The sequence below is a fragment of the Rattus norvegicus genome, chromosome 1, assembly GCF_036323735.1.
Source record: "Rattus norvegicus strain BN/NHsdMcwi chromosome 1, GRCr8, whole genome shotgun sequence".
Classification (NCBI taxonomy): domain Eukaryota; kingdom Metazoa; phylum Chordata; class Mammalia; order Rodentia; family Muridae; genus Rattus; species Rattus norvegicus.
In genome coordinates, this window is record NC_086019.1 from 1,841,677 (window position 1) to 1,851,541 (window position 9,865).

The 9,865-nt window shown below is 37.9% G+C and overlaps 1 protein-coding gene across 1 annotated transcript; it reads left to right on the forward strand.

Moving 5' to 3' along the window:
• The first annotated feature begins 3,574 nt into the window (after positions 1–3,574).
• Zfp748-ps3 (zinc finger protein 748, pseudogene 3) lies at positions 3,575–7,733 on the forward strand. The gene is made up of 3 exons (XM_063280738.1): positions 3,575–3,960; positions 4,152–4,212; positions 5,525–7,733. The coding sequence occupies exons 1-3, from the start codon at positions 3,816–3,818 to the stop codon at positions 7,200–7,202; spliced, it is 1,884 nt and encodes a 627-aa protein (XP_063136808.1). The 5' UTR covers positions 3,575–3,815; the 3' UTR covers positions 7,203–7,733.
• Positions 7,734–9,865: the final 2,132 nt, after the last annotated feature.

Genomic DNA, 9,865 nt, shown 5'->3' on the forward strand with positions numbered 1-9,865 from the left:
CTTGTAGTTCATGTTTAAAACACTTTCTGTCTGTCTTTCTATCTCCTTTTATTATTGGTACCATTTACGTTGTGTGATTCTATTCATTACAATCTAATTATATTGTTTCTCTGGAAAATGAAAGACCTTCACCTACAATTTTCTCTTCTGAAAATTTACTATGTTATGAGTTTCTTGAGGTTTTGATAGTTTGGGAAACAGTTTTAGTGTCCTCTTCTGAAGGCTTGCCTCTCCTCATTTCTTGGCAAATCTGTGTTTTTCAGTTGTTGCAATCATCAATTTTTGGGTTTTGTTTGGGTGGGTGTGTGTGTGTGTGTGTGTGTGTGTGTATGTGTGTGTGTGTGGTTTGTTTGTTTGTTTGTTTTTGCTACGTGAATGATTGATGTCGTTAAGTCATTTGATTTTAGGTTTTTTAAAATTTCTGATATATTATTGCCCTTTTGTCCTAGTTAGCTTCAGTTGTGAACATTTTAGAGCCTACAATCATCTGAGGGGCTCTCACTTGAGGGCATGCCCTCATCAAAATGTCTGGATGCTGTATCAGTGAGAGATTGTGTTGTGATGATTGATGTGGGCAGGCTCTACACTGAGGGTGGTAGGATCCCTGAGCAAGTGGGCCTGGGCTGGGTAAGAGAGCTGGGTAAGTATGAGACAGTGACCAAGCAGGAAACAATATTTGTTCATGGTTTTTGCCTTTTCTTGAAGCTTGAGTTTCTATCCTAAGCTCCCAAACTGATGGCTGTCATGTGACTGGACCAAACAAGTGAACCTGTTTATTTCCTGAGATGCTTTAGGTTAGAGAATTGAATCAAAGTAGGAGAGTAGCAAGTTAGAACAAAAAAAAAAGGCTATTTTGTTGCTGGACAGAAACTAGAGAAACTAGAAATGTTCTCCTTTGGAGGAAGATGGTAAATGTCAGGGCTTGAGATGGCAAACAGTATAGAAAGCTGTATTCAGAGCTTAATCGGCTGTTGTTGTAGCACCTGAAGACTGGAGTCATGCAAGTAGTGCAGTCAAAGTTGAGGTCATAGGATTTCAGTGGAAAATAGACTCCATGAAAAATTTAGCTAGAGGTCATTTATGTGGTATTTTGACCCCAAATCTTTCTTCTTCCGCCCATGCTCTGAGAAATTGAGTAAGGCAGAATTAAAAAATAATTAGCTATATTTCTTAGGTGAAATATTGAATCTGTTAGATGATTATTACTAGTAACTCATTTTGGACTACAAGAAAAAAACAGCAAGTTGAGCAGAAATAAAGGCAAAGTCTGTGGTTTGTAGAGAAAAGCAGTCCTGGGAAGTTACACATGGCAGCCAAATGCTGAGACAGAAGCATGAATTTTCAAAGAGATTATCACCATTAAAGAGAAGGTCTTTGCTCAGGATTGGAAGCCTATGAAGGTGAATTAAGGGAAACAGTCCCTCCTGCTAAGCCTTCAGTTAATGGAAGGGGGAGTTGGCAAAGTCATTCCTAGACCCAGGAAGGAACTTCATATAAAACCTGGTACTGCTGGTCCAATGTGGCACCCAAGTTCTGGAAATAAGAAAGATGGAAAATGTAAGGTTATGGCTTCTTCCCCCGGGGTTTCAGTTCAGCACTGTTCCAGCCATCTGTGTTTGGCAGAGTCAGAGCCCCAGTGAGGGAGGACACTGTGAGAGTGCATGGGATGAATCTGAGGATGAAGCCTGAGTTGCATTTGAGACCACAAGATATAGAGATACCCACGTTATGAGACACCTGTCATGGAGAGCTGCATATAGGGAGTTCAAGGATCTAAACTGAGAGATGTATGAGAAGTTGCAGGGATAGGGCCATCTAAGCCTTTTGAATCTGAAGATCCTTGTGTCTGAGACAGAGCTGCAGGATTTGGTGTTTGTCCTGCTGGGTTTCTTGCTTTGGTCCAACCTTCCCTCACTATGTACACATTCTTCTCCACTGGAATGGGAAGGGGTATTCTGTGCCTTTGTATGTTGGAAAGATATAACTTGCTTTCTGATTTTACAAGATGTGGCAATCAAGAGTGTCAGAAGTGATTTGGGGCATTTGAAGAGTGTATGGGCTGCTGCAGGCTATTAGGGTCATTGGAAGCTCCTGATTAGCTGCCTGTGAGGGATGGTTTTCCTAGAATTGACTTGTTTGGACTTTTCCAGTTCTGGGAAACAGAAACTTAGGCCTAGTTTCCCAGTCTGTCAATTTACAACCAGTCATGGAGGAGTCAGCCTTTCTCTGGCCAAATCAGTTCTCTCAATAGAAGCTTTCGTAGGAGGAAACTTTCTAGATGATTAGTTATTGGGGATGACATTTGGGTGTCTATAGACTCAACCCATTTCCTGTGTGGGGTGTGTGTGTGTGTGTGTGTGTGTGTGTGTGTGTGTGTGTGTGTGTGTGTGTATTGTGTAGTGGTTGTACCTGATTAGTCAGCTTCCTTCTTATGTTGTCTTGCCTTCAGCATTATAGACTCTAACCCTAAATCACATAAGATGCAGTTGAAGCAATTGCTATTCAGTGCTAAGGTATTTTGCAAGCCTGGTGTTTTTTATAATTTTAATTTTGTTTTTGTTTTTGAGGACAAAGTTTCTCTATGTAGCCCTGGCTGTCCTGAAAGTAGCTGTTTAGAATGTGCGGCCTCAGATGTAACGTCCACCTGCCTCTGGCTCCAGAGTGCCAGGATTAAATGTGGGCCAACATGCCCAGCTTTCTCTTTGTTTGTTTGTTCGTTTTTATATTATTGCCTGATCGGTTGGACTGTGGGTTTTGGCACATGTCAAGCATATGCTGCTGTGTTGATCTTCATCCATGTTATGAATTTTGAAACTTGATAGAGAGCATAGTCTGTTTCTCAGGATGGCATGTATTCATGACATTCATACTGCCTGGCTATATTGCCTGAGTTTTCTGAGTCATTGGATTGCAGGTATATGACATTTTTCCTACCTGTTGCGTTTGTGTTGATTTATTTTAATGAATATGTATATTTTGCCTGTATGAATGAATATGCACATCACGTATGCCTAATCCCCATTGTAGTCAGAAAATGGCTTGGGAATTCCTGAACTTGGAGTAATCAATAGTTGTGAAGCTCCCTTCTAACTACTGGCAATTGAGGCCAATTATTTATAAGACCAGCAATAGCTCTTCACTGCTGAGCCAGCTCCTGTCCTATGTTGCTTATTTAGGATCAACATTTACATTGCCAATATTTTGAGCTATCTGTTTGTATCTGTTTAAACATTCATTCCCTTTTAGTAAGATCCCATTACTGTTACAGTTTAAACTGGGCCACCTCAAGATTCTGGAAGATGAATACAGAACTGCAGTGAATGTAATTCTTTGTAGGATCTCTAGTAAAATCCTCTGAGTCCTTTCTATCTTTCTTGTTTGTTTGATTAATTTTTCATAGGGGAGACAGGGTCTTAATATGTACCTCTGGCTGTCCTGGATAGACCTCAGATATACCTTCCTCTGCCTCCTCAGTGCTTGGATTAAAGACATGAGCCTGTACGCTCACTTGATATTTTTTGCCATTAGTAATTGTTCATACAATTTCTCTGTGTGCTTAATATTGCGCGCCTCTCTCTCTCTCTCTCTCTCTCTCTCTCTCTCTCTCTCTCTCTCTCTCTCCATTAATTAGCATTTCTTTTGCAAGGCTATATCCTACTCAATGAGCAAAGAAATGACAGAGGTGAACCTTATTACTCAGTTTTCTTCTAAGACGATTTGGTAATTACATTAGAACATCTGGGTCAAGAAATAAGTGAGGGAAATATCAGAAACATACATTTACAGTGATATCTGTATCATGGTTTCTGTTGTTAATGTATGGGATATTTCAGGATGCATTGACCTATGATGATGTACATGTGAACTTCACTCGAGAAGAATGGGCTTTGCTGGATCCTTCACAGAAGAGTCTCTACAAAGATGTGATGCAGGAGACCTACAGGAACCTCACTGCTATAGGTAAGACAGTGAATTTTCTTTCAGTTTTTAAAACAAGAAAACAAATGTTCCTTTGTTACTGTTGCTTTTCTGTAACTTCAATTGAGAATAAAGGAGAATGAGGTGAAAAGGTCCGGTTCACTGAAGATAGTAACTTAAATGTTGCCTAATTTCCAATAATATATCATACATTTTCTGGTACTGTATTTTAGGTTACAATTGGGAAGACCATAGTATTGAAGAACATTGTCAAAGTTTCAGAAGACATGGAAGGTAATTTTCATGTCCAAGTTGATATGAACATGCCTCCGAAGAAATGTTAGGATGTCCTGGAACTTTTAAAGAAACGCAACAGTATAAAAAGAAAAGCACTTCTCTATGTTTATTGATTATTAAATTCTCACAAATCCATGTACCTCAATGTCAGGTGTCTGACTTGAAAGAAGACAAGGAAACAATGCCTTAACAAATATTACCATTTGAATCATAGCCACATTACAGCTACTCTGTATACCTGCCAATCTGTTTAGTCTCATAACACACACACACACACACACACACACACACACACACACACACACACACACAGAGTAGGTGATAAGTTTATGTTTCTAATAGGCAAATATATCATAGTAAAGCTGATTACTCATATACTAACATTGTTAAGTTTAAGTGAGAGGGACAGTTTATGAGAGTCAAGAATGTTGTTGAAGAGAAACCTTGATTCTTATACCATATGACTATGATGAACAAAAAGTCAAACTGTGTGAATTCAATGTGGAAACATTTCATTTGTTATTTTTTTTTTTTGGTTCATTTTTTTGGAGCTGGGGACCGAACCCAGGGCCTTGTGCTTCCTAGGCAAGCGCTCTACCACTGAGCTAAATCCCCAACCCCTCATTTGTTATTTTTACAGGTATATCCTGTGTCACAATGGATACAAGCCATGTGAGCACAAGGATATTGAAAGAAGCAATGTCCCCCCACTCCCAGAACAATTAAGATATATGTAGCAGTCCACATTTGAGCAGACTCTCTCAGTGTGACATATTTATAATTAGTTGGTTTGCCAACTTCATTGGGAATATATCCATAAACTCACATAGCAGAAAATCCCTATGAATACTAGGATTGTGGAAATCCCTTTCTGTTTGTCCTGGTTCACTTGGCCGATGTGATATGCTAATGTAGTGTATTTCACAATAAATGAAAACATATGAATGTACTCAATGTGGTAAAGCTCTGAGCTCTTCCATTTTTCTTCAAATATGAGGAATCTTATAGAGATAAAGGATGGTACAAATGTGAACCATGTAGTAACACTTTTACCAGCCCATAATGAATGGGAAACCATGAGTGTAAACAAAGTGATACAACCTTAAGATGTGATTCTTCTTTACAATTAGACCAAATTATAGAATTAATTTCCACAGGTAAAAAGATTCATTAGTTTAGTGAATGTGGTAAAGCTTTCTCATGTGCCATCTATCTATCTTTGCAGGCATGAAAGATGTCATACTGGAGAGAAACCATCTGAAAATACTCAGTGTGGTAAAGCCTTTGCACAACATAGTTGTCTCCAAAGACATAAAAACACACATACTGGAGAGAAACTCTATGAATGTAAGCCATGTGATAAAGCCTTTACATACGATTCTCAGCTTCAAACTCTTGAAAGGATTCATAGTGGAGAAAAACCCTACAAATATAATCAATGTGGTAAAGCCTTTGAACGTCGTTGTAATCTTGGAAGGTATAAACTAATACATACTGGAAGAAAATCCTACAAATGCAATCAGTGTGGTAAAGCCTTTTCACAAAACAGTCATCTCCAAACACATAAAAGCACACATACTAGAGAGGAACTCTATAAATGTAAGCAATGTGGTAAAGCCTTTACATGCCATAATGAACTTCAAAGTCATAAAAGGATTCATACTGGAGAGAAATCCTACGAATGCAATCAGTGTGGTAAAGCCTTTAAATCTCATAGGTATCTCCAAGTACATAAAGCAATACATACTGGAGAGAAGCCCTATGTATGTGATCAATGTGGTAAAGCCTTTGCACGACTCAGTCATCTCAAAACGCATGGAATAACACATAGTGGAGAGAAACCTTGTAAGTGTGATCAATGTGGTAAAGCCTTTGCATCTCATAGTTATCTCCAAGTACATAAAAGAATACATACTGGAGAGAAGCCCTATGTATGTGATCGGTGTGGTAAAGCCTTTGCATCTCATAGTTATCTCCAAGTACATAAAAGAATACATACTGGAGAGAAGCCCTATGTATGTGATTGGTGTGGTAAACCCTTTGCATCTCATAGTTATCTCCAAGTACATAAAAGAATACATACTGGAGAGAAGCCCTATGTATGTGATCGGTGTGATAAAGCCTTTGCATATCATAGTTATCTCCAAGTACATAAAAGAATACATACTGGAGAGAAGCTCTATGAATGTGATCAATGTGGTAAAGCCTTTGCATATCATAGTTATCTCCAAGTACATAAAAAAATACATACTGGAGAGAAGCCCTATGTATGTGATCAATGTGGTAAAGACTTTGTAGTTCAGAGTGATCTTAAAAGACATAAAAGAACACATACTGGAGAGAAACCTTACAAATGTAATGAATGTGGTAAGGCCTTTGTAGGTCAGAATGATCTTAAAAAACATAAAAGAAAACATACTGGAGAGAAACCTTACAAATGTAATGAATGTGGTAAAGCCTTTGTATGGAATGGTAGTCTCCGAACACATAAAATTATGCATACTGGCGAGAAACATTATGAATGTAATGAATGTGGTAAAGCCTTTGTAGGTCAGAATAGCCTTAAAAGGCATGAAAGAATTCATACTGGAGAGAAACCTTATGAATGTAATGAATGTGGTAAAGCCTTTGTAGGTCAGAGTAACCTTAAAAGGCATGAAAGAATTCATAGTGGAGAGAAACCTTACGAATGTAATGAATGTGGTAAAGGCTTTGTATGTAACGATAGACTCCAAACACATAAAGCAATACATACTGGAGTGAAACCTTATGAATGTAAGCAATGTGGTAAAGCCTTTGTAGGTCAGAATGACCTTAAAAGGCATGAAAGAATTCATACTGGAGAGAAACCTTACAAATGTAATGAATGTGGTAAAGCCTTTGTATGTAATGCTAGTCTCCGAAAACATAAAGCAACACATACTAGAGTGAAACCTTATGATTGTAAGCAATTTAGTAAGTTCTTTGCCTCTCATGATCAACTTTGACAACATGAAAGAATTGATACTGGAGAGAAACCTTACAAATGTAGTCAATGTGGTAAAACCTTTTCACAATCAAGCCACCTCCAACTACATAAAAGAACACATACATACAAAAGAGTAACCCTATGAGTGTAGCCAATGTAGTAAAGCTGTGATCTTCAAAGGTATGGTGGTTTAAATATACTTGGTCCATGGCAAGTGGCAGTGTTAGGAGGTATGGCCTTTTTGGAGTAGATGTGGCCTTTGAGGATGTATGTCACTGTGGGGGTGGGGTGGGCTTTGAGTCCCCATGCTTAAACTCTGCCCAGGGCAGAAGAGTCTTCTGGCTGCCTTCTGATCAAGATGTAGAACTCTCTCCTCCAGCACCATGTCTGCTTGGACACTGACATTCCTTCCACCTTGATAATAGACTGAACCTCTGAATCTGTATACCTCCCCTCCCCCCAATTAAATGTCCTTTATAAGAGTTGCCTTGGTCATGGTATCTTTTCACAGCATTAAAACCCAAATTAACACAAACAGCATAAAAGATACCACACTAGAAAGAAACTATGAATGTACGGAATATGGTGAAGCCTTTGCACATTTCTATAGCTCTCACTATATCAAAAGTATTCATACTTGCATTCACTGAAACCCTGTGAATGCAGAAAATAGCATTCTTGAGAAAAGCCTTATAAATGGGCTGTGTGGAATAGTCTTTGTGTTTTGAAATCTGCATACATACTTAACAATTCAAAAACATGGTCAAAGTAAATGCCAGGAGTCTATTGTAAACAAGCTGAGTTAGAAGGGTAGGGATTATGAGTAGGGTGGTTGGGTGTGCAGTTAGTGCTAGAAAGTTAGGGGATAGGGTTAAAGGGTTGGGGGTGGTGTGCGTTAGGGTTAAGGAGTGGATGGGTAGGGTTAGGTTGGGGGTGTTTAGGGTTAGGGGGTTAGGAAAAAGTGTGAATTTGGGGAAGGAAATGGGAGGAGGTTGTGGGGCAGGGAGGGATGAAAATGATATATAGTATTCATAAAATCAAATACAAAAACAAGTTGAAAAGCTTCAACGTAAATAGATTGGAGGGTAAGGAGAGTTGTTACTACATACATTAATAAAATTCAAAAAAATCATTACGTCTTAGAAATTATTTATTCCAATAAAGTGGAAAACTCTAAAGTACGTAGATTTCTGGACGTATATAACCTACCAAAACTGAATCGTGAAGATCTAAAAAAAAAAAAAAAAAATTGAGCAGCTTTGTAGAAAGCAGTACAAGTGAAATAGTGATCAAATATTTACCAAATAAAAAAATTACCAGACCTTAAATGAAATACACAAATGCTTCTCAAACTATGCTTTTAAATTGCAAAGAAGGTTACATTACCAAACTCTTTATGAAGTTAGTATTACCATAGTACTAAAAACAGATAAACACAGTCTAGTCTCCAACATAAATATATGCAGAATTTCTTTAAAAATACCTGCAAACTCTTCAATAATAAATCACAAAATTACCCTGATCAAACTGGTTTATTCCAGAGATGTAGTGCTGGCTCAATATGTCAATAAACTTTATAAATTTCTATAATCTCTTGTTTTTTTGATAGAATAGAAATAACATTTTAATCATGTCAAATATCCCATAGAAACTCAGAATATAAGAAACACATCTCACCATAATAATATATAGGTCAAGCAGTAGTCTTATCAACCAGTAAAAATATATTGAGAAAGAAATCTGGGAAATAATCCCATTCAAAACAACTTAAAATCCAAGCCCCCCCCCCAAAAAAAACCTTGAATTAAACCTGACCAAGGAAGTGAACGACCTCTGTAATGAAAATTTTATAGATACTGAATAAAATTAAAGAGGACACTAGAAGATGGAAAGACCTTGCATGCTCATGGGATGGCCATACTTCCAAAATCAATCTACAGATTCAATGCAATCCCAAGAGAAATTAAGGGGGAATATTGTCAAAATATATCATATAATCCATGAACACCCTGTAATCCCATTATTCTGTATAATAAGTATTAAGGCATTTTGGAAAGCTTTAGATTCAAGCTGGTTTTAGGAACACACACAGTAACACAAACTCACATGATAAAACTGCAAAACACCAGTCAGGCATATGATGTTCTGCCAGTAAACCCAGCTCTGGTGAGCTGGTGCCCTGGTATTCATTGTCAAGACAGCTTAGCCTGAATTATTGATCTCAAGTGAGAGAGACCCAGCTTCAAAAACAAGGTAGATATTAGCTGAGGTCAACAATTGTTCAAGAGATGCATGCAAACATATATGAACACACTGTATACAAATGGAACATAATTCAGACTAAAAGCTGTGGCACATGCCAGAACATAGATGCCCCAAGGAATTTACACAAAAAGAAATAACCCAGTTGCCAAGAGACAAATACTATATGATGTTATTTGTACAAGGAACCTAGAGACAAATTGGAAGCAATGGGAAGCAGCATGGTGGTTGCCAAGGGCTGTGAGAGGGAGAAGTGAAGAGCTGGTATTTATTGAATATAGAATTTCAGTTTGAAATGGTAAAAGAATTGTGATGCATGGGAATCATAATCCCACAATCCAGTGAATGTACTTCATGCCACTCAACTATCAACTTAGATAAAAATGACAGCTTTCATACTATGTATATTTTACAAGAATA

Coding starts and splice junctions, on each gene's coding strand:
- Zfp748-ps3 (XM_063280738.1), top strand. CDS start 3,816: ATGTATGGGATATTTCAGGATGCATTGACCTATGATGATGTACATGTG. Junction 3,961..4,151: donor CAGGAACCTCACTGCTATAG/GTAAGACAGTGA, acceptor ACTGTATTTTAG/GTTACAATTGGGAAGACCAT. Junction 4,213..5,524: donor AGTTTCAGAAGACATGGAAG/GTAATTTTCATG, acceptor TTGTCTCCAAAG/ACATAAAAACACACATACTG.